We start from the raw sequence: 25,891 nt of genomic DNA on the forward strand, positions 1-25,891 counted from the left end.
CAAGCAGTACTCCAGGTGTGGCCTCATCAGTACCCTGTACAGTTGCAGGGTAACCTCCCTGCTCTTCAATTCAATCCCTCTAGCAGTGAAGGCTAACATTCCATTTGCCTTCTTGATAGCCTGCTGCACCTGCAAACCAACCTTTTGTGATTCATGCACAAGCACTCCCAAGTCCCTCTGCACAGCAGCATGCTGCAATTTTTATTTATCATTTAAATAATCTTCTCTTGCATTATTCCTTCTTAAGTGGATGACATTAAATTTACCAACATTGTACTCCATCTGCCAGACCATTGCCAACTCATTTAATCTATTATCTGTCTGCAGACTCCCCCTATCTTCTGCACAATTTGCTTTTCCATTCAATTTAGAATCATCAGCAAACTTAGATAGACTACACTCGGCCTGCTCTGCCAGATCATTAATGTATATCATGAACAGTTGCGAGCCCAGCTCTGATCCCTGCAGCACACCGCTCACTGCTGATTGCCAACCAGAGTAACACCCATGTATCCCAACTCTCTGCTTTCTATTAGTTAACCAATCCTCTATCCATGCTAATACATCTCCTCCAACCCTATGCATCCTTATCTTATGGATAAGTCTTTCATACGGCACCTTATCGAATGCCTTCTGGAAATCCAAGTCCAAGTGTTCCCCTCCATCCATTGTGACTCGTCATATCCTCAAAGAACTCCAGTAAGTTTGTCAAACAAACTGCCTTTGCTGAATTCCTGCTGCATCTGCTTGATGGATCCATTTCTTTCCAGGTGTGTTGCTATTTCTTTTGTGACAGCTTCAGGCACTTTCTCCAATTACAGATGTTAAACTACAACTGGCCTACTGTTACCTGCCTTTTGGCTACATCCTTTTTTGAACAGTGGTGTGACATTTACTGTTTTCCAATGCGCCTGGACCTGCCCAGAGTTCAGTGAATTTTGGTAAATCATCACCAAAGCTTCTACTATAACTTCTGCCATTTCTTTCAGTACCCTGGGATACATTCCATCAGGACCAGGGGATTTATTTATCTTCAGGATCTTCCGACCCACAAATTTGCTCAGCACTACCTCTTTAGTGCTAGCCATTGCACTGAGGTCCTCACCTCCCATCGCATCCGCAACGTCTCTCTTTGGCAGTTTAGTTGCATCCTCCACCGTGAAGACAGACACAAAAAAGTCATTCAAAGCCTCAGCTATTTCCTCATTACCCAATATCAATTCCCTCTTCGCATCCTTTCAGGGACCTACATTCACTTTAGCTACCCTTTACCACTTCATGTAATTTCTTAAAAACTTCTCCTACCCATTTTTATATTTTGTGCTAATTGATTTTCATAATCTTTAGTGCTTGCTTAGTGGTGACTTTGTATGCAGGAGCTTTTAGTTTGATGCCTTCTCTTATTTCCTTAGTTATCCAAGGCTGGCTCTCCCCACCCTTGCTGTCCTGGCTTTTAACTGGAACATACTTTTGTTGAGCACCACAAATAATCTCTTTGAAACTCTTCCACTGTACTTCAACTGTCTCACCATATAGCCTGTTTTCCCAGTCTACACTAGCCAAATCCACCTTCATCCCATTGTAATCTCCATTGTTTAGGCATAATACACCGGTTTAAAATTGAACTACTGCATCCTCCACTTGTATGAGAAATTCAATCATACTGTGATCACTCTTTCCTAGAGGATCCCTAACTACAAGATCACTAATTTTACCGAGACCAGATTTAAGACAGCATGTTCCTTTGTAGGTTCAGTAATATGCTGTTACATTTCAATGATAAACTCTGCCATCTTCTTCAGAATTGAAGCCGACGCACATCTAGTCCGTTGGTATTCATACACCTGTAGCCAGTCGCTCCTGATTGGTTATTCCTCGTCCAATCAGGTTCCCGCTCTCCCACCTTGTTTACAATCAAATTCCAGTTCTGACTTAGAACGAGACCTTCGTCTTTGTTAAAAATTTTTTCCTCTATTTCAATGGCTTCCTTTTCCAGGCAGTCCCAAGAGCCACTGGCGAAACACAGTAGTTTTGTGACAAAGTCAACCGTATGGCCACTCTGAATGCAGAGATCTGCTACAGCAGGTGTCTCCAGGTAACCCAAACGAATACACCTACTGTGCTCCTTGATGCAGGTTCCCACCATGCATCCCCACTTGTCGATACATGTTGTTTTGCATTTACAGGGAAGCTGCACACACCAACCAACCTGAGTCCCAGGTCACCTTTTGACATGCATAAGCTGTGACGAGCTTCTTTGTGGGTTTTGGATGGTATTAGTGTGGTATTTCTTCAAGATCCTGGTGATCCATCCAGAAATCGTGAAAATACAGGGAAGACGTGCGGTAGCGACGGGTTCCTCCTCGTTGCTAGGTTTCTTGGTTTTTCTGTCGACCTTCTTAAGAGCCCGATTAATTTCCTTCACCTTGTGCCATTCTGCAACAACATTGTGTGTCGTGATCTTATTTCCGCGGGAAGACTCCCCAGGTCTGAAATAGTTTTTGCACAGTTAATCAAAGTAAAAAGAGCTGCGCTATGTCGGGAGGCATGATGGTGGTTGTTATTGTTGAGGCCCAAGTCTGTGAATGAGTTTCTGATAAGACTCTATGTCCAAGGCTACTGTCCAGTTTCCATCCTCTTAGAATGTCCAGAAATGGAAGGCTACCATTCTTCTCCCTCCCTATTGTAAATTAAATGCTTGGATGTATACTGTTCAGATGGTCATGGAACTGTTGGAGAGCCTGGAGTCCATCAGGCCACACTACGAAGGTGCCATCAACATATCTCAAGGAGCATCTGGGGTGCAAGGATGCTGAACCCTGAGCCATCTCCTCAAAGTCCTCCATGTAGAAATCAGCAAAGGCCAGTGACAAGGGCAATCCCATGACATTTACATCCATTTGTTCATAGTAGTTGCCCTTATAGAGGAATTTCATTGATGTAAGGGTGTGTTCAAAAAGGTCAATGGTACGGTTATCAAACTTTGACTACAGGAGGACTTAGAGTCCTTAACGGGAACTCTCATGAACAGGGACACTACTACGAAACTGACCATTATGTCCTCTAAATTCAGCTGAATACATTATAATCGGTACCTGTACTTGGCTGGAGCCCCGAGAAGGGTTTATTTGTCATATACGCCAGGAAGGTACTAAATCCTTTTTCCATCGGGAAAACTTGTTTAAATCTATGCTTTGAATATAAGTATTGTAGCAGAACTACTTATATAGTCTGGACAGCTGATAATGTCCCACAACCTTATTGTTAACATCAAGCAGCATAAAGGGTTTCTAACCTCTGCATTGTCACTGATTGCATATAATAAAAAATAAGTTCTACCTACTCCTCCTCCAACTTCTCTGCTATGGAATACAACTTAGCTTTTCCTATCCTACTTCTGATGAAGAGTCCCCAATCTGAAACATCAGTTGTTTCTCTTTCCACAAATGCTGCATAACCTAACAAAATTTTCCAGAAGTTATTTTTATTTGTTTTTAATTCCATGATTAAATTATGTTTTCTCCTCTAGATACTGAAAACGTTGCCAGCGGAGATCAACTGTTCAATTCTCAACACCATTTCTTTATGACTGTGCAAAAGAAAATAAATCTCACATTGCTAGTCCTGATTGACAGATGCAAGAACCTCATGAAACAAATGTTTAATTCTCAACTTGTCATAAATTGAAAATTAATCTGAAAAATGAATTGGAACAAAGGAATTAGGGCTGATCATTCAATTCCATTAAATGGCTTTTGGTGGGAGTCCAAGGTCAGCGGTCAACACATGATAAAACTGTCACTTACAGAATGATCTGAAAGTAGAGGGGATATTAGAGACAGCACGTTTGGAAATAAAAGAGATAAACTGGGCACCTACGTTATAGTGTTCCAGCACCTTATTTTTACTACATTTGAACCCTATTTTGTATTGAACTAGCTATGTCATCTTCCAGCTGAGTATAATGAAGAACTGATCACCGTATGCAATAAAAATTTTAAAAAATAATGGCTTAATCACTAGTATGGTAGTATATTAAAATTACATGAAGCAGCACTGTCACCGAGTGCTACAATAACACAAGCATCAACATTCCTATCAACCCAAATGCTTAAAATTACTTCTGACAGAGATGCTCAAAATTAGTTCCAAGAGAGATCACAATCAGTTCCAAAACTGATTAAAATATACATATGAGAAAAAGAAAAGGCAATTATAAATACATGCTTACCTGGGCGTACATATTGCTGACCTGACTTTCGCACAAAAGGTGAGTGCATCGACTCGTCAGAGTGGGATCTACAATTCCACCATGCACCTGGATAATCTGGACAAAGTATATACATAGACATTTAAAGCATAATATGGTTAGATTGATCTTAGAGGAATTGGAATTGGTATTGGAAACTGGGTGTCAATATAATGAGTAAATTTAAGGGGAAATCAAGAGGGGTGCAGTTATCTCAAAACCCAGCATTTTGTTCAGTGTTACCTTTTTCCAAGTTGCCAGCAGTTGTTTATCAGACATCTGCTCGGGGTAGTCAGCAATTGCGAAAACACATCCCAGTAGAAATGACTCCTCTGGAACTGAAAAGAAAAACAAGGTCAACTGATCAAGTGACCAGATGCAGAATTTTATTTATGCACTGGACTTCATGAAAATACTCAAATGTCATTGAATAAAGCACCTAAAATAATTACTGTGGTAACATACAGGTTAACCAATTGTGAGTAAGTGTCAACATTAGAAATTAAATCTTCAGTAAACACTAATCTCATTTGCCCCATTCTCAGTCTTCATCTTTATTCGAGTCAGTTACAGAATAGGGATTTAGGTCAGTCAAACAGAGCAGTCACCTAGCACATTTTCAGGTCTCTATTTCACGGCATTATAAAAAATGGATATATGGGAAAGTCAGGGCCTTCAAACTGAAGCATGAACTATGTTTCTCTTCCCAGAGATCTGGCCTGACCTGCCAATTATTTCCAGGATTTTTTTTAAAATTAACTTCTGGGATAAGTATAGAAACTCTAAAAAATAAACAAGGATCATGCCATCAGAATAAAAAAGCTTCATGCTAAATCGTATTTCCCAGCTTCTGATGCTCCACAGTCATCAGCTTTTCAAAGAGTGAGTTCCACACCCTACCACTCTCCAGTTGCTAATCTCATTTCCCCCTCAATTCCTCACATGCCTATTTACATTAAATCTCTCTCATTTATTTATTGCCCTCTTAGCTAAAGAAAATAAAATCAACAGAGGCGCTTTGGCATATTTAACCCTCTCCATTATCTGAACTACTAAAGCTGTCATCAGATACTTCGGTGCTCAAAAATACATTACTATACTTGCAGTCCTGTGACAATCATGTTCCAAAAAACAACTGATTTTCACACTGGGTGTTTCTTCCAAGAATCAAGAGCTTTGTCTGCTTAGCCCAGGGGTGGGCAAACTTTTTGACTTGAGGGCCACAAAGGGTTCTAAAATTTAACAGGGGGGCCGGACCAGGCGCAGATGGACGGAGTGTTTTGGTAATACACCTCATAAGAGAAAATAAAATATCATGGGATATGTAAAAAACATGTGCTTTAATTTCAATTGAAAATGAACACATGCATTACAACAAAATATCTGTCTTTGAAGTCCCATGGTATTTAGCTATTTATTGAAATGACTTTTAAAACACTGAAAATTAAATGAATAAAATACAGCTTTTTTAATAGTAACAGTTATTATTTTAAAGCATTGAAAATTCTGTTATCCTTCAAGATATTATCATCATCACTCTCCTCCTGACTGTCTTTATTTCAAAAACGGTAGGAAATGCAGGTCTACTTGTCCTGCTCCTTCTTATTCAATTGTCCCCTGTGCCAAAACTCAACAACAACCCGCACAATGACAGAACAGTGAGAGCGCGCCAATATGCGGAGCGCGTTATTTGATCTGGAGCGCATTTTTTTATTTTGAGAACATACGTGCACCTGCGCACTATTCATGTCCATCACTTAACAGAAATGACATGTAACATGTAAGGCTTATTGAAAAAAATATTTTCAAATGCATTTTTTACATAACACAACGAAGAAACTTATTCTTATTTTTAATTTCAGTGGGAACAGTGTTGTTGGTCTCCCATTTTAGCCAGCGCATCAAAGTCTGGATTTAGTTTTGTTGTGGCGATTCTCAGGATTGATCTGAGGTGTTGGTCAGTTAACTTGGATCTGTGGCTGGCTTTGTTGATGTTCATGACGCTGAACGCCTGTTCACACAAATAGGTAGAGCCGAACAAAGAGTAAAGCGCAAATGTGGAGTAATACGCTGCACCTCAACAAAGGTCAATGTGTAGCGGTGTGCTACATGCAGCGCTAAAATTACGACACGGAGTCAGTAACTGCAGTCGAAGAAAAAAAACTTTATTCGAAATCCCCAGCATCACTTTTAAGCCTCCTTCAACCTGCCCCCCTGCGCAGAGGCTCCAAAGCTCTGTGCTCGCAAATCCCCGCAGGCTACCTCCCTTAGCCGGAATGCTGGCTAATTGTGAGCCGGTTCGGATGTGCCAGGAAATGGGTCACCACAAATGTATATAGAGTGCGTCATCTGTTGGGAAAACGCCAGAATTGCGGAGAAAAAACGTTAACAAGGTTTATTAATATAATTTCATCAAGTTCTGCGGGCCGGATTAAAAAGCTTAACGGGCCGCATATGGCCCGCGGGTCGTAGTTTGCCCATGCCTGGCTTAGCCCCACAGTGTTGTACCTGACTCTCTACACGAATCCTCCCTCTTGCCACTGGGGACCTGGGTGCAGAATGGTGTAAGTGTCTGCAGCGTGTACAGATCTCAAACAGATTCACAGATTGCCTAGTGCATTCAATTTCTGCAGCCTGAATAGCTCCATGTCCACACTGGCATGACTTCTGACACTGCAGTTCCTTTGGAGTACCCAAGGTTTTCACTGCAGCTTCGTCTCATATCCCAGATGTTTGGGCATCCAGAGGTAGATGCCAAAAGATCAGGAACCTGCATCTGAGACTGGGATACTTTGGACCTGGCGTTGGTGAGGGCAGAAAATTACACCTGTCCATTCTAATTGTCTCCCCCCCGCTTATATGCCAGAGGGAGCACTATGTATGCTTGTTGGTTTCCAGGACTAGTAACACTGAAGAGGCTGAAACACATCCTCAAAAGTGAAAACATTCAAATTTAGCATTTTACACCCTGAGAGATAATTTTAGGAAAAAGAACATATCATTAAGATAAAATTAAATTATTACAATGTCAGTGTATAATTGGACTCATAGTTCTTCACATTACTTAAATATTCCCTGTTCTTCACTCAGCTCTTACAAGAACTGAATGAGGCCGCAAGGGCGGCACTCTTGGGGCGGTAAGGAGTTTGTACATTCTCCCCGTGACGATGTGGGTTTTCTCTGGGTGCTCTGGTTTCCTCCCACATTCCACACGTGTACGGGTTAGTAGGTTAATTGGTCACATGAGTGTAACTGAGTGGAGTGGTCTCGTTGGGCCAAAGCGGCCTGTAACCGCACTTATCTCTAAAATAAGAGTTAATTACTTATTCATTTGAAGCTTGCTCACCTGGAAATAACTGCTAACTTCATCAACTGAATACTGATATTTAAGCTTCAACAGTACAAGAATGTGAATTTCCTATAGATGCATTTAAAAAACCCACCATGCCACAATGTTATATTGAAACATAATTTGATTCATTTGTGCGGGCTACTTAATGAGTCACAATTAACTAACACAAGAACCCAACTGAAATTCATGCTAACATTGCCTACACAATGCAGTTTTGCCTCTGGAAAGAAAATTATTAGAAAGCTACAGATTTTAAAACTCTTAGTAGATGTACTTTTAAAGAATTACTCAAGTTTAAAAACCCCATATTATTTAGTCCAACAACTAATTCATTTATTCACCACATAAACCTCGTACCATCCCAATGCATGTAACTTAAGGCCTTAATGACCCACCGTTACTGCAGCTCCAAGGGTCACTACTGTCAATGCTCTACTAGATCGGAAAATCTTCCAACTCTGCACACTCTATTTATTTATGGAGATACAGTGCGGAATAGACCCTTCTGGCCCTTCAAACTACACCACCCAACAATCCCCAGATTAAATCTGAGCCCAATTACATGATAATTTACAATAGCCAATTAAACCTACCAACCAGTACACCTTTGGACTGTGGGAGGAAACCCGAGCACCTAAAGGAGACCCACACAGTCATGGGGAGAATGTACAAACTCCTTACAAGCAACTGTGGGAATTGGACCCAGGTCACCTGCACTATAAAGTGTTGTGCTAACCACTATGCTTCCGTGCCAACGAACAACAATGAAGATTTGATTTCTCTAAAGAATGGACATGAGAATCTAAAGTTTGGCAGGAAGAGAACAGTGACACCCAAGTAGAATGATCTATCTTTTATATATTTCTCCCCTCACTTTATAATAAATAGCCACCTAACTTGCCCTTGGAGGACAGGACGTATTCCCTTTCCTTTGCTCTTTAGCCCTCTGTGATTAAAATATGGCCTTTTCAAGATTAATTGAGGAGTTGTACAAGATGTGTTATATAAGTGCTTCCTAAGTACATTCAATTAATGATGAGTAATGCTCGGTATGTTTGGAAGTCATGACGTGCACAGACTGAAACTGTAGTAGAATATTAACTTTGAGCTGTTACTTTACTCAAGAGAAGACTGTTCCAAAAGCACTCAGGATTAAAATACATAAATTACCCTCAGTAAAAGTAATAATGAAAATAAGCAAGTCCTGCATCACTTAAGAAACAATTAGGAACATTTGCACAATGAACCATGAATATTTTGTCGGAATATTAAGTGCATTCCTGAATTCAATAAACATGATACTAAATATGCAATTCATATATCCTCATCGGTCCCATTAAAAATGTATATATATTTAACATAAACTCACATAATGTTTTTAACACAGCCAAGTGTTCACAAGAGGAACAAAATTAAAGAACAAAAGATACAGAGACAGATGAGAACCACTGGGCACATCTACATGAATCACTGTCACAGGAAAGCAGCATCCATCACCAGAGATGCCCACCACCCAGGTCAAGCTCTCTTCTCACTGCTGCCATCAGGAAGGCAGTACAGGAGACAGAGGACTCGCAGCACCAGGTTCAAGACCAGTTACTATCCCTCAACTGTCAGGCACCTGAATAAAACGGGTTAACTACAGTCAACTTCATTTACTCCATCATTGAAATGTTCTCACAATCAATTACCTCACTTTGAAGACCATCTCATTATCTCATGCTCTCATTATTTATTGCTATTTATTTATGTCTGCCTCTGTACAATTTGTTGTCTTCTGAATTCCGGTTGATCTTTCATTAATCCTATTATAACTACTGTTCTATAGAGTTGCCAAGAATGCCCACATGAAGGTGAATCTCAGGGTTTGTATTTGGTAACATATGTATTTTGACTGCAAATTTATTTTGAACTTTGAGAAATTAAGGAAAACATCATTCATAATTCCTAATTAGGTCTGAGCAGACTTACTCTGAAAAATTGTTGAAAAACTAATTTTATTAAAGGATGCAGGTACTGGTGGGAAGCAAGTGACACACTTACAGAAAAATACAGACAGAATTAGAAAGGAAACACTGGTCTGCAGTGAAGCCAGGTAACTTCGAAGTGTGACAGAGGGGAGAAATGAGTGGATGTGCAAAACCATAAGACATAGGAGCAGAATTAGGCCATCTGGCCCATTGAGTCTGCTCCACCATTCAATCATGGCTGATCCTTTTTTTTCTATCACCTCCTCAACCCCAGCTCCTGGCCTCCTCCCCGTAACTTTTGATGCCATGTCCAATCAATCTCTGCCTTAAATATACCCAGTGACCTGGCCTCCACAGCTGCATGTGGCAAAAAATTCCACAAATTCACCACCCTTTGGCTAAAGAAATTTTTCCGCATCGTTGCTTTGAAAGGACGCTCTTCTATCCTGAGGTTGTGCTCTCTTCTCTGATACTCTCCCACCCTGGGAAACATCCTTTCCACATCAACTCTGTCTGGGCCTTTCAACATTCAAAAGGTTTCAATGAGATTCCCCCCCCCCCCCCGCCCCCATCCTTCTGAATTCCAGCGAATACAGACCCAGAGCCTTCAAACACTCCTTGTATCATAACCCTTTCATTCCTGGAATCATCCTTGTGAACCTCCTCTGGACCCTCTCCAATGCCAGCACATCTTTTCTAAGATGAAGGGCCCAAAACTGTTCACAATGCTCCAGGTGAGTATCCTGTGTTGAATTTGGAGCACTGCAGGAGAAGTGTGGGACATGTGGTAGAGGAGTGCCAGGTCAAAGGAGGGGGGCGGGGGGGCTGATGGCATGTGTGCAGACCTACTGAGCAATGTCAATGTCATTTGATTCCAAACAACGGGTTTATTGATCAATACAAAATGTCTCTCTGCTGCTTCCCGTTCCCTCCCTTCTCACTTCCACTTCTCCCAACCATGATTCCCCACTCCCCGTCCCTTTCCCATTCTTAGTCCACAACAGAGACCCATATCAGAATCAGGTTTATCGTCACTCACACTTCAATGATTTTTTTTGCCGCAACAGTACAGTGCAAAAGTCTTAGGCACCTACCTGTGTATGCGTGCCTAAGAATTTTGCACAGTAATGTGTGGGTTTTTTTTATTATCTTATTGTGTTTTTTGTGCTGCGTCAGATCCAAGGTAACAATTATTTCACTTGTGGCCTGGAAATGACATTAAACAATCTTGAATCAAAAGAGCTACAAAGTACTTTGAGGAACTGGAGCTAAAGCCAGAATGTTCTCAAGGGGCGAAGGAAGACTGACAAGTACTGCCTACCCCTGCACTCGTTTTTAATGTCCTTAAAACAAACCTGGATGCAACATTTATTATGCAGTATTTACATGCACAAATATATTTCCTCTCCAACCACTTACTTTCCAACCCGGGATCATGTCCAAAGATTTGCAACTGTTGCTGAAGAACAGGATGCTGCTGTTGTTGCTGGTGGTGGTGATATTGAAGGTGCTGCTGTTGTTGCTGTTGCATCTGCTGCAGGTGGTGCTGCTGCTGGAGGTGCTGCTGCTGCAGCCGTTGGATCTGTTGCTGCTGCATTTGCTGTTGCAGCTGATGCTGCAGTTGCTGCTGTGAGAAGGCATGCTGCTGCTGCTGGAATGGGTGCTGGTGAAGCTGCGGGTGAGGTTTCTGCTGCTGCTGCTGTTGCAGCTGCATTAGATGCTGCTGCTGGAGCTGGAGCAACTGGTGCTGCTGCTGCTGCTGCTGCTGCTGCGACTGTTGCTGCAGCAACTGCTGCGCTTCGGGGGTTAACTGCTTGACCTGCGAGAAAAGAACGGCGTTGGGATGCCGAACGTCGGGGGCTTGCTGGTTCTGATTAGTTTCCAAATTTTTGGTTGGGGCTGAAAGGGATTGCAAGATCTGGAGGAGGAAACAAAATTGGAACAAATTAATAAAAGGAGTCAGAATCAGTTCATTATTTCCAAATGAAATTCCCCACAATAAACAACCAATCCTGAACAGAGACCTACAGGTTAGAAGCTGAAATCAAAGAATTAAGCCACATGGGCTTTCAAGTCAGCTACATTACTCGTTGAGATTGCAGCTAATCTGATCATTAGTTTCAAATACAGCCTGATCCCAATAATGGAATTCCCCAGTAGTCCAAAAGACTTTTGCAGCTTTGAATATATTTATTAATTCCATTTTCATAATTCCCTGGGATGCAGAAGTCTCCTGAATGAAATCTCTCCTCATCCCAGTCTGAAATAGATATCCCTTTAGCCTGAAAGCCATTCCCCAGAAGGGGAAAATTTTCTTTCAACTTTGACCCAGTCAACTACTTCAATTTTTTCTTCAATAGGATTGGATGTCATATGTTCTACAATCATATTTTAAAGTTCAGTACTGCCCAGTCTGTATCTGCCCCACCCAGCCACCTCCTTCCTCCAAGCATGCAAACTTTTGGACACTATTGAGAAAGGCATAGATTAATCACAAACACATAGTTATAAAGCAATTATATTTTCGCACTGGTGATCTAAATGACTGGATAGTTGACACGTCAGAAAAGTCCAAATCCCACCCAAGTACTGCTGGGAGCTTAAACACAGTGAATGAAGTCCTGGAATGAAACACTATCAGTGATGGTGATGTGGCCATCCAGTTCATCATTGCGACATCACTGTCTGGCTCCAAGACAGAGAATCACAAGAAGCTATGCAGGGCTGTAGACTGAGCCAGCACCATCACATGCACAACCCTACCCACCATTGAAAGCATCTTCAAGCTTCAGTGCCTCAAAGTGGCAGCATCCATCATTAAGGATCATCACCCCTTCGACATACCCTCTTCTCATTACTACCGTCAGGTGAGCTACAGGAGCCTCAAGACCCACACTTAACTCAGGAAATGCCTCTTTTTCTGCAGTGTTGACAAACACTTCCTCACTGTTCTGTTTTCACTATTTTGCAATCCATAGTAATTTTATGTTTTTGTACTGTACTACTTCCTATAAAGCAACAAATTTCAGTTAAGACAGTGATAATAAAGTCAAAACCGATTCTGATTGTCCTTTTTGATCATTCTTAACCAGTCTGCTCAAAATATAATTCAACACTTAAAATACTCTGAAAAGCTAAACAAAAAATTAGGGGTGGGGATTGTATGATGGCCTTACCAGAATGCTCATGTTCTGTGAATAATAAGTCTAGGAATATACTTGAAAGGTAGCTTGGACACTACATTTGGTCCACGTGCTTTTAATAATGTCTTTAATTCTTCAGATTTTTGAATTTGGACCTTATCAAAGTCATTGCGATCCAAGGGAAATAGCTTGAATTCAAAATTGGCTCAAGTAGCAGGATTTGCAAGGCACTGATCAAGGGCCAATTTCAGCATAAGTCTGACTGGAAATTCAAAGGGTCAGATAAGGTCTCACAGCAAGTGAAGTGTTTCAATAGAGTTTCAGAAAGAAAACTCTTCACAACGGCAGGGGCTGCCAGGAAGAAGGAACAGAAGGAAGGGAATTTTATTTTAAAATAAAATGTCCAGTGGAATTACATACAATATTCATATTACTGAAAGACAATTTTTGGGAGTGATGGCTGAGGAAGGTACTTGCACATTTATGAGTGAATTAACTTTCAGCAGATCTGCACAGGTATCTACACTGGACAACACACACAAAATGCTGGTGGAACACAGCAGGCCAGGCAGCGTCTATAAGGAGAAGCACTGTCGACGTTTCGGGCTGAGACCCTTCGTCAGAACTAACTGAAAGGGAAGATAGTAAGAGATTTGAAAGTAGTGGCGGGAGGGGGAAATGCGAAATGATAGGAGAAGACCAGAGGGGTGAGATGAAGCCAAGAACTGGAAAGGTGATTGGCGAAAGTGATACAGAGCTGGAGAAGGGAAAGGATCATGGGGCGGGAGGCCTCGGGAGAAAGAAGAGGGGGGAAAGCTTCTGATGGAAATGGAGGACAGGCAAACAACTAAATATGTCAGGGATGGGGTAAGAAGGGGAGGAGGGGCATTAACAGAAGTTAGAGAAGTCAATGTTCATGCCATCAGGTTGGAGGCTACCCAGCCGCTATATAAGGTGTTGTTCCTCCAACCTGAGTTTGGATTCATTTTGACAGTAGAGGAGGCCATGGATAGACATATCAGAGAGGGAATGGGACATGGAATTAAAATGTGTGGCCACTGGGAGATCCTGCTTTCTCTGGCGGACCGAGCGTAGGTGTTCAGCGAAACGGTCTCCCACCCCTACAGCCTGTGATTTTCAATATTTAATCCTGATTATTAGATTCAGATTCATTTTATCTATCGCAGGTACATCAAAACATACACTGAAATGTGTTGCTTGTGTAAACAACCAACACAAACTAAAGATGGGGGACATGGGACAACCGCAAGTGTTGCCACACACTCTCGTGCCAACAATGCTATCATTTCAATCACGTAGTTCATGACGTAATTATCCAGTGGTGGTCCAGCCACAATTATGTTGTTACTTGCACTGTGCGATGAAAACAAAACTTTTCATTACATTTCATTATACTTGCTAAACTCAATAAAACTGTATTTGGTAGCTTCAGTAGCAGTTCTGGAAATCTGGACAAATTGCTCTATAAATACACAAAGCCACCTACAGCGACTTCAAAACTAAAGCAATGAACTACTTGGCATCCATCTCCTACAATACACTCTCCTACTTTACCTACACCAGGCTGCTATTTTATGATTACACAATCATACCCTTGGTTCTAATCACAGAACATTACAGCACAGAAACAGGCCTCCTTGGCAGTGCCAAACCATTTTTCTGCCTAGACCCACTGACCTGCACCTGGACCATATCCCTCTATACCCCTCTCATCCATGTACCTCTCCCAAGTTTTTTTTCTTAAATGTTAAAAGTGAGCCCGCATTTATTAATCAATAAGCTTCAAAACTGTACCACCCTCTGCAACTGAATCCTTGACTTCTTCACCAGGAGACTACAGTCAATACAAATCAGAAATGACATCCCTTCCTCAGTGACATCAACACTAACGTATGTGAAGGGTGTGTGCTTAGCCCATTGCTCTCTCTATACCCACAACTAGGCGCAGCTCAAACGGCATCTATAATTTTGCTGATGACACTTGTTGGCAGAGTTTCAGAAGTTGAATAGTAGGTGTACAGGAGTGAGACAGATCAGCTGATTAAGTGATGTCGCAATAATAAACGCACTCTATGTCAGTAGGATCAAGGAAGTGATTGTAGACTTCAGGAAGAGGAAATCGAAGGAACACATACTGCTTCTCATCGAGGGATCAGCAATGCAAAGGATGAGTAGTTTCAAGTTCCCGGGTGTCAACTTTGCTGAAAGTCTATCCTGGTCCCAACATATTGATGCAATTACAAAGGCGGCCTGACAATGCCTTCTTTTCATTGCTACCACCAAGGAGCTACAGGAGCCTGAAGGCACACATTCAACATACCAGGAACAGCTCCCCTCTGCCACGTGATTTCTGAATGCACAATGAATCCATGAACACCACCACTTTTTCCCCTATATTTTCCCACTACTTTTTTTATATATGGACATTGTGTGGCCATTAGACACCACACCATGCATAGAATAGTTTTTAAATAACTTCACCTTGCCGAATTTGTGTTAAAAAAAATCAGTGACCTTTGTCACTGACAGTTGGTGAATAATAAGCAGTAAGATAACTCAGAAATGAAGTGCTCGCTGCAGTTTCAAGCATTCAGTCTTGGAGATACCAGAAATGACCAGGGCTGAAAACGGTGGCTGACCTGATCAGAGGGGATGACGAGACAGCCTACAGTGATGAGGTCCAGCACCTGGCCGCGTGGTGTGCCGACAACAATCTGGCCCTTAACACCCACAAGACCAAGGAGATCATTGTGGGCTTCAGGCATGCTAGGAGCCACACTCACATTCCCATCTACATCAACGGAGCTGTAGTGGAGCGTGTATCAAGCTTCAAATTCCTTGGTGTCCATATTTCCGAGGATCTCACCTGGTCCCTGAACTCCTCCATCCTGATCAAAAAGGCGCAATAGTGCCTTTATTTCCTGCGGAGCATCAAGAAAGCTCACCTCTGTCCCAGGATACTGACGGACTTTTACCGCTGTACCATTGAGAGCATACTCTCCAACTGCGTCTCAGTGTGCAATGGCAATTGTCATGTATCAGACCGCAAAGCACTCCAGCGGGTGGTGAAAACTGCCCAGCGGATTATCGGCATCTAATTGCCCACCACTGAAAACATCTAGCTTAAATGCTGCCAGGGCAGGGCGAAAAGCATTATCAAGGATGCATCTCACCCTAACCATAGGCTTTTTACTCTGCTCCCATCCGGTAGGCACTACAGGAGCCTCCGCTCCCACACCAGCAGGCACAGAAAGAGCTTCTTCCCCGCGGCTGTGACCCTGATGAACCTCACATCACAGCGCTAAGCAGTATTGCACCCATATTGTACTGTCTCAGCACTTTTATATTTGTGTGCTGCAGCACCTACTTTTTATTTGCAGTTATTTTGTAAATAACACTATTCTTTGCATTTCTGGTTAGATGCTAACTGCATTTCATTGGCTTTGTAGCTGTACTCGGCACAACGACAATAAAGATGAATCTAATCTAATCTCAAAATTTTCATGCTGCTTATTTGGGCCAAAACGTATGCGTGTCAATGTATCCCAATCAACCAAAATCCACTGTATATACTTAATAGCGATTTATACTTTTTAAAAAATGTATTGCAATGTTCTGCTACCGCAGGAGAACAAATTTCACAGCATATGCCAGCGATATGACACCTGATTCTGATTCTTGCAAGTTGGCTACAGAATCCAATAGCCTGCTTTCAAAAGAATGTGCATTCGTACAATGCTTATCTTGACCCAAATGTAGATTGTACAGCCACTGAAATACATTTAAAATGCAGTGTCTGATATAACGCAGGACACATAGAAGCCAATTTGTGTTCAGCATTAAATTAACCAGGTCAATATGTTTTAGTTGGAAATACTAGCAAGGATAAATTCTTTTTGAAAATACCACTGGGATTTTTAAACATCTTTTGTCAATGGATTTGCTATAACTCTTCAACTGAACAACAGCAGCATGGCACTGCGTCAGTACCAGCAAAGGTTTGAGTTCTTAATTCTCTGGAGCAGGATCTAACCAGTATTTTTGCATGACATCCACAATCCAAGATCCCAGCTTACAAAATGACTAACTTGTGAGTGAGCAGCTCACAGGAATGGAACCCTGCTTTAATATGGGGAGGACCCTGCAAATGGTCCAGATGCAATGTAATGACAACCTTGAAATCAGTGGAATGCTCAAAGCAGCAGAGGGCGTAAGGCAACAGTCCAACGAGTCCTTGTATCCAAAACAGTCCTGACAACATATGAAAGCTGTTGCGTGTTTATTAGAATTATAACTGTTTTAAGGGACATTCAAAATAAACATTATATTTAAATATTTTAATGTTAAGACACAAACTAAAGCAAAATTATTTTAAAAAGTGAATGCTAAGGCTAATAAATTAGTGCTGCCTATATATCATTACTCTAGTCACACTTGCTCAGGTAGGGCAAATCTTAGACCATAAGATATAGGAGCAGAATTAAGTCATTTGGCCAATCAAATCTGTTCTGCCATTTCATCATGGCGGATCCAATTTTCCTCTTAGCCCTAATCTCCCACCCCTTGCCATATCCTACATGCTCTGACCAATCATGTCTCTATCAACCTCTGCCTTTATGCATATTTAAATCTCGACTTCCACAGCTGCCTGTGGCTAAGAATTCTAGATTCACCATTCTCTGGCTAAAGAAATTCCTCTTCATATCCGTTCTCAAAGGATGCCCTTCTATTCTGAGGCTGTGTCCTCTGGTTTTAAGACTCTCCCACCATAGGAAACATCCTCTGGTGTTTTGAAATCATTGCCTTTCACCATTCGGTAAGTTTCAGTGAGCTTACCACTGATTCCTCTGAATTCCCGTGAATACAGGCACAGAGCCATCAGACGCTCTTCATATTACAAGTCATTCAATTCTGGAATCATTTTCATGAACCTCCTTTGAACTTTCTCCAGATTCAGCACAACCTTTTTAAAAAGAGGGGCCCAAAACTGCTCTCAATACTCCAAGGGAGGCCTCACCTGTGCATCACAAAGTCTCAACATTATATCCTTGCTTTTTATATTCTAGTCCTCTTGAAGTGAATGATAATATCACATTTGTCTTCCTCACCACAGACTCAACCCACCTAATAACCTTTAGGGAATGATGCACAAGGACTCCCAATTCCCTTAGTATCTCGATTTTTTCTTTGTATTTTCTCTCCATTTTGAAAGTAGTCAACCGAAGTGCAAGATCATACAGTTCTGGACACTGCATTCCATCTATGTACTTCTTCTTTGCCCATTCTCCAAACCTGTCCAAGTTCTTTTATAGCTTCCTTTTTTTTCCCCTCAAAACTACCTGACCCTCTACCTATCTTCATATCATCTGCAAACAAAGTCATTAATTCCAACATCCAAATCACTAATATAAAAATAATCAGTCCCAACACAGACCCCTGTGGAACACCACTAGTCACTGGCTGCCAGCTCTTTATTCCCATTCTTTTCCTCCTGTCAATCAGCCATTGCTTTATCCATGCTAGAATCTTTTCTGTATTACCGTCAGCTCATAGCTTGTTCCACAGCCTCACGTGTGGCACCTTGTCAAAGGCCTTCTGAAAATCCAAGTACACATCAACTGATTCTTGATTCTATATCCCACTTGTTATTTCTTCAGAGAATTCCAACAGATTTGTCAGGCAACTTTTTCCCCATGGGGAAACCATGATGACTACAGCATAGATATATTAAAATACATTCTGCTCCAAAATATAATCCTGAAGTTTTCTGATGTTTGTGTTTTTCTTTTGTATTTCCTGCTGCTCATTTATTTTGTTGTTTTGCATTGTCTCTAGAGTGTATTAGTCTGAGGAGAGTCTATAAAGAGGTTTACAAAATTATGAGTGATATAGAAAAAAAGTGGATGGTCAGTCAATCTTCTCCCCTCCCCTCCCCACCCCCAACCAACCCAAGGCAGGGAAATCTAAAATTATAGCATAGATTTAACAGGGAAAGATTCAAAAGGAACCTGAGGGGCAACCTTTTTCAGCGACTGCTAGATATGTGGAATGAACACCCAGAAGAATCTGTAGAAGGTACAATTACAACATTTGGATGACATATGGACTAGTACATCGACAGAAAAGGTTTATCCGAGATATGGGCCAAATGCAAGCAAGCAGGATTAGCTCAAATAGACATCATGGTCAGCAAAAATACACTCTGCAGTACCTCAAAAGCCTTGCTAAATTCAAAATAGATAAAGTCCACTGCCCTACCCGCATCTACCCTACTGGTTACTTCTTTGAAGTACTTTTTTTTTAAAAAAATTGTCGAACTTGTCTCCCCACATCCAAAGCCATGGCTGACCAGACTCTGTCTATCTAAAAAGCTGAACTTCAGAATTCCCTGCAGTACCTTCGCCACCACAGATGACATGCCGATTGGTCTGTAGTACCTGGGCATGTCCGTTACCCTTCTCAAGCAATGTCAGCCACCTTCCAGGCTCCAGGAACTTCTCCAGTTGACAACAAGGAAGGCAGGGATTAGACATATTTTTGTTGTACAGCACTAGTCAACACAGTAATTAGGAATTCAATTTTCAAAAACAGGGTTCAGAGGGGTAAATAAAAACTTGTCAAAGCTGCCAGATTTGAGTAGGGTTTAAACTGGGCTGTCCACAGTAGTATCCTTTCAAAAGCAATGTCGAATCAATTGGTACAAAAAACTGTCTGATGAATCACTGAAGCTAGTATGAGGATTTCAAACTTGATCTCAAACCTGTCTTGAGTTATTTTTCGCACTTATTCATTCCGCAAGACCAACATTCAGCAAACATCCTTAATCAGCCTTGAGAGATGGTATTGAGCTGCCAACTTTGCAAGGTCCCACAGCTGCATTTCTGTGCGGTTATTTACACATTCTTATCTTGAAGATGTGGGTTTCCTCCTACATTCCCACCAATGGGAAGATGTGCCTGGAGGTTGTGGAAGTGAGTGAGGTCCTCAATGAATACTTCTCTTCGGTATTCACCACTGAGAGAGAACTTGATGACAGTGAGGACAATATGAGTGAGGTTGATGTTCTGGAGCATGTTGATATTAGGGGAGAGGAGGTGTTGGAGTTGTTAAAATACATTAGGATGGATAAGTCCCCGGGCCTGACGGAATATTTCCCAGGCTGCTCCACGAGGCAAGGGAAGAGACTGCTGAACCTCTGGCTAGGATCTTTATGTGCTCGTTGTCCACGGGAATGGTACCGGAAGATTGGAGGGAGGCGAATGTTGTCCCCTTGTTCAAAAAAGGTAGAAGGGATAGTCCGGGTAATTATAGACCAGTGAGCCTCACGTCTGTGGTGGGAAAGCTGTTGGAAAAGATTCTTAGAGATAGGATCTATGGGCATTTAGAGAATTGTGGTCTGATCAGGGACAGTCAGCATGGCTTTGAGAAGGGCAGATTGTGCCTAACAAGCCTGATAGAGTTCTTTGAGGAAGTGACCAGGCATATAGATGAGGGCAGTGCAGTGGATGTGATCGACATGGATTAGGGTTTTGATAAGGTTTTGTAAGGCATTTGATAAGGTTCCACACAGTAGGCTGATTCAGAAAGTCAGAAGGCATGGGATCCAGGGAAGTTTGGCCACGTGGATTCAGAATTGGCTTGCCTGCAGAAGGCAGGGGGTCGTGATGGAGGGAGTACATTCAGATTGGGGAGTTGTGACTAGTGGTGTCCCACAAGGATCGGTTCTGGGACCTCTACATTTTGTGATTTTTATTAACGACCTGGATGAGGGGGTAGAAGGGTGGGTTGGCAAGTTTGCAGACGACACAAAGGTTGGTGGTGGTGTAGATAGTGTAGAGGATTGTCCAAGATTACAGAGAGACATTGATAAGATGCAGAAGTGGGCTGAGAAGTGGCAGATGGAGTTCAACCTGGAGAAGTGTGAGGTGGTACACTTTGGAAGGACAAACTCCAAGGCAGAGTACAAAGCAAATGGCAGGATACTTGGTAGTGTGGAGGAGCAGAGTGATCTGGGGGAACATGTCCACAGATCCCTGAAAGTTGCCTCACAGGTAGATAGGGTAGTTAAGAAAGCTTATGGGGTATTAGCTTTCATAAGTCGAGGGATAGAGTTTAAGAGACGTGATGTAATGATGCAGCTCTATAAAACTCTAGTTAAGCCACACTTGGAGTACTGTGTCCATTTCTGGTCGCCTCACTATAGGAAGGATGTGGAAGCATTGGAAAGGGTAAAGAAGAGATTTACCAGGATGCTGCATGGTTTAGAGAGTATGGATTATGATCAGAGATTAAGGGAGCTAGGGCTTTACTCTTTGGAGAGAAGGAGGATGAGAGGAGACATGATAGAGGTGTACAAGATATTAAGAGGAATGGACAGAGTGGACAGCCAGTGCCTCTTCCCCAGGGCACCACTGCTCAGTACAAGAGGACATGGCTTTAAGGTAAGTGGAGGGAAGTTCAAGGGGGATATCAGAGGAAGGTTTTTCACTCAGAGTAGTTGGTGCGTGGAATGCACTGCCTGAGTCAGTGGCGGAGGCAGGTACACTAGTGAAATTTAAGAGACTACTAGACAGGTATATGGAAGAATTTAAGGTGGGGGGTTATATGGGAGGCAGGGTTTGAGGGTCAGCACAACACTGTGGGCCAAAGGGCCGGTAATGTGCTGTACTATTCTATGTTCTATGTTCAGCTTGGTAGGTTAGCTGGCCACTGTAAACTCCCCACGCGTAGATGTGTGGTAAAACGTAGAGGGAGACAGACGAAATGCAAGGAGAATAAAATAGGTTAGGACAGGACCTGTGTAAAAGTATGTGCTTGACAGTTGGTGCAGTGTTGGCAGGCTGCAAAGCCAACTTCCAAGCTCTCCCGATGAAGGTGGAGCTTAGGAGGGTTAATGGCGCCTAACAGTGACTCCTTTGCTTGCATCTTTGGAAACAGCTCTATTTCTATCTTTAATATCTTTATTTTTCCCTTTCAGGGTTCTTTTGAAGACTCTGACCTGGAGTTACATGAAGGCTTTGGTTCTTTGCAGGAATGGGGCCCGTTCTCAGGGTTCCACGACTGGCTGTTCTTTGACATGCTAAGGGTTTGGCCTGAGAGTCTTGATTGTGTTAGGAAGCCTAAGACCTCAGGTCTCTGGAGACGGGCGGATCGAGGGTCAGTGTCATAGTAGGAGACTCGTGTGTTCTCGGGGAGGACGAAAAATCTTTTGCTGTGGGCCTAAAGAACCGAGGTCTTTGCAATCTTCAGACAAAGAGCTCGAGAAAAGCGACGAAATGGACTTTTAACATCGTAAACCAGTGGGTTATTGTTATGTCTCCCACTCGCTGTGAAAATGGGGGACACCTCCCTCTCCCTTGCCAGGGAGAGAGCGAACCTGAGTTTTGTCATATGTCGGATGAAATGTGAAGCCTTTCGAATAACTTTGGCCTCTGTTTTTGCTATTTCTTAGCACACACTTGTGTTGCTTGCTGCCACTACGCACGGATGTGGGGGGGGTGGGGACTTCAGAGTTCTCACATTTGACTGTCATTCATTCTTTGGGGCACTTCTCTGTTTTTGTGGATGTTAGCAAAGAAAAAGCATTTCAGTATATATATTGTATACATTTCTCTGACATTAAATTCCACCTTTGAATTTGAGAGTGCTGTTAGAAGCAGAGAGTTGCAAGGCACAGTTCACCACAACCATGCTAACTTTTTTTTGGACCATTTGCTGCAACCCCATTTGCCTATATTAGTACCTTATTCGTCCAGGCCTTGCCCACCTGTGTCTGTTCAAACATAATAACAATATCTGATTCCACTACCTCCTCTGGCAGTGTACCAAACACCAACCATTGCGTAAAAACAAACCTTACCCCTCAGATCTCCTTCATACTCCTTCTTCCAACTTAAACCTACGCCCTCTTATTTCTAATACCTAACCAAGGAAAAATGATTTTGACCTGTACATACCTCAATTGTTCCACGATTTAAACCCAACAATATAACATGGAGAGCATGGCAGCCCAATCACTTCCTCCCTCACCTCCATTTAGATCCCGAAACAGTCCTTCCAGGTGAAGCAGCAGTTCACCTGCGAATCTGCTGGGTCTGTCTATTGTGTCTGGTGCTCCCGATCCAGCCTCCTCTACATTGGTGAGTCCTGTCGTAAAGTGGGGGACTGTTTCTCCATCCACCGAAAGTGGAGCTTCCCAGTGGCCAAACATTTTAATTCCGATTCCCATTCTGACATGTCAGTCAGTCCATGGCCTCCTCTTGTGCCAAAGCGGAGGCACAACCCCTGGTATTCTGTCTAGGCAGCAACCAACCTGACAGCGCAAGTATAGATTTCTCCTTCGGGAAAAAAAAATTACCACCCCTCCCTTCTTCTTCTATTCCCCACTCTGGTCTCTTACCTCTTCTCACATGCCTATCACCTGCTCCCACCCTTTCTCCTATAGTTCACTCTCCTCTTCTTTCAGATTCTTTACTTTTATCCTCATTATCTTTCTTAGCCTCCTGGCTTCAGCAATCGTCTTCTAGCTATCCTCTTCCAAGCTCCCTGCCCTTTTACTCCAATGTCTTCCTCCTCCTTTCTTTTCCAGTCCAGAAGAAGGGTCTCAGCCGAAAATGTCAACTTAATTTCCATAGATGCTGCCTGACCTGCTGAGTTCCTCCAGCATTTTGTGTGTGTTGTTTTGGATTTCCAGCATCTGCAGACTTTCTCATGTTTTTGACCTGCTACCCTTATCCTTTTTGGTGGTAGAAATCACAGGTTTCAAGAGTGCTGTCAAACAAGCCAGAGCAAGCAACTGCAATGTGATTTTTAGATGATACAACACTCCAGCCATTGTGCAAAGGTGGTAGAGGGAATGTGTCATCATCAATCAGATTGTTTTGTGCTGGATGGTATCAAGTTTCTTCACAGTCATTAGGATTATACACTTCAGCCAAATGGAAAGTATACTATACACCTCTGACTTTTTTTTTTGTTGTATCAGATGAATTTGAATTCTAACCTATTTTCTAAACTGTCAGCGATGAAATATCGAAAGAGACCCTACAGCCCACCACCAGTGCCAATCCATTTATCCTGAAGTTCATTCTCTCCGTATTCTCGCTAAAACCACTCCTCGGCATTTTCACTATTCATCTACGTACTAGAAGGACTGATAAACGTACCTAGTCCCACTTCTATGTGATGTGGGAAGAAACCACATTAACCAGAGGAAACCCACTTGGCCACAAAAGAACATTCAACCACTACACAGACAGCAACTGAGGACAAGACTGAACCAGAATTTTTGGTTTTTCAGGCACTAGCTCTACTAACTGTTCCACTGGGCTAACCTTGTTGTAGCACAGTATCGATGGACACTGGTCCCGTTGAGTTTCCACTGCTGATGATGGAGGTCTTAATGATGACATTGCAACTGAATGTCAATGTGGTGAAATTGGCTGTTGCTGATAGTCATTGTGTGGCACTCTATGATACAAAAAAGATCACTATCTTTCTGCCAAAGTCATGGACTGCTACATTTGATGTTGGACTGAAAATGGAATTCAATATCACAACAACAAGAACACAAGAAAATAGAAGTAGGCCATTCAGCCCTTCAAAATTGGCACTGAATATTAATCTTACTGATCTATGACACCCTCAATCCTTTATACCATCCTTAATTTCCTGATTTTTCAAATATTTATGTCAACCTTAAATACATCCGTCTTCAGACAGAGAATTCCTGAGATAAATGACCCTCCAAGAGCAGAGTTCTATGCACCTCTGTTGAAGGAGGGTTTTGTAGCTATATTCCCTTGTTTGTGACTCTTCCTCTAGTGCAGGGATTCTCAACTTGGGTCCACAGCATAACAGAGGTTGGGAACCTCTGCTCTAGTGGCACCAACTCAACATCTATCCTCTCATTTCCTTTAGCATCATGTATATTTGAATAAAAATGCCTATAACTCTTTTTAGCTCCAAGGAATACAAAATCCAAGTAGCCGAGTGTCTCCTGAAAGGACAGTCATCTTGCCCTAGGAATTAGCTTGATGAATCTCTTTTGGACTGCCCCAATGTTTTTTTTAAAGATATGGAGACAAAAACTATCCTCAAGTGTTCAAGCTGTGCCTCATCCACACCTGTGCAAACGTACCAAAACTCATTATTTCTAAAACTCCAACTCCATTGCAATAAAGATCAACACAAACAAGAGAAAATCTGCAGATGCTAGAAATCCCAAGCATCACACACGAGGCCAGGCAGCATCAATGGAAAAGAGCAAACAGTTGACGTTTTGGGCCGAGGCCTCTCGGCAGGACTCATGCTATTTCCCTTCTTAACTGTTTGTTAGATCTGTTAGAACTGTTTGTTAGATCTATTTGTTAGATCTGCTTGCTAATTTGAACAACTACACCTTCTGTGTACCAAAGTTCACGGCTTCCTACTAAACCACATTAAGCCTAGCAAATGCAGATTTCACCATTTCACTCAATCTATATCACACTGCAGAATCTCAATTCCCTCATCACAAAGTGCCCTTTCATCTATTTTCACATCAGCAGCAAACTTGTAAAGTTTACACTTCATTCCCCTCTCCGGGTCATTAACGAAGCAACTGGAAGTAGCTAATCCTAGTGCGGGGGTCGGCAACCTGCGGCTCCCGAGCCATTTGTGGCTCTTTCACCTCTGTGCTGCGGCTCCCTGTGGCTTTGGGAAATAATTGGTCAGTATTTAATTAAAATGTATTTTATGTTAGTTTGTTAGCTTTTGAAATGTAATTATGGTGATCTTGTACATTTCCTGCCACATCCGAAACGGCTCACAATTAGCCGGCATTCCGGCTAAGGGAGATAGCCTACGGGGGTTTGTGAGTACGCGTCTTTTGCAGCATCTGCGTCCATGGGGGCTGGGTTGAGGGAGGCTTAAAAGCAAGGCTGTTTAGTTCGAATAAAGCTATCTTTGACTGCAGTTTACTGACACCGCTACAACGTGTTTTTATCGCTGGCTGTCCAGACGGAAGGTGCTGAAACGCTTTGTCGCGTGTCTGGAAGAAGTGAAAACTTTCCTGGGCAGCAAAGGGCTCACCTTTCCTGAGCTGGAACAGCCAGAGTGGCTGGAAAAGCTACACTTCATGGTAGACATGACAGCGCACCTGAACACGCTGAACACA

General features: G+C 42.3%; 1 protein-coding gene across 1 annotated transcript in view; it reads right to left on the bottom strand.

Annotated features, from left to right (window-relative positions):
* paxip1 (PAX interacting (with transcription-activation domain) protein 1) overlaps positions 1–25,891 on the bottom strand; it is a 133,442-nt gene that overhangs the window by 64,599 nt on the left and 42,952 nt on the right. The window contains exons 7-9 of the mRNA XM_059971856.1: positions 10,991–11,489; positions 4,493–4,587; positions 4,232–4,327 (exon numbers count right to left, since the gene is read on the bottom strand). Of these exons, the coding sequence (XP_059827839.1) occupies positions 4,232–4,327; positions 4,493–4,587; positions 10,991–11,489 (690 nt within the window). The remainder of the gene's footprint in view (positions 1–4,231; positions 4,328–4,492; positions 4,588–10,990; positions 11,490–25,891) is intronic.

This window comes from Hypanus sabinus, chromosome 6 (assembly GCF_030144855.1).
Source record: "Hypanus sabinus isolate sHypSab1 chromosome 6, sHypSab1.hap1, whole genome shotgun sequence".
NCBI classification, from domain to species: domain Eukaryota; kingdom Metazoa; phylum Chordata; class Chondrichthyes; order Myliobatiformes; family Dasyatidae; genus Hypanus; species Hypanus sabinus.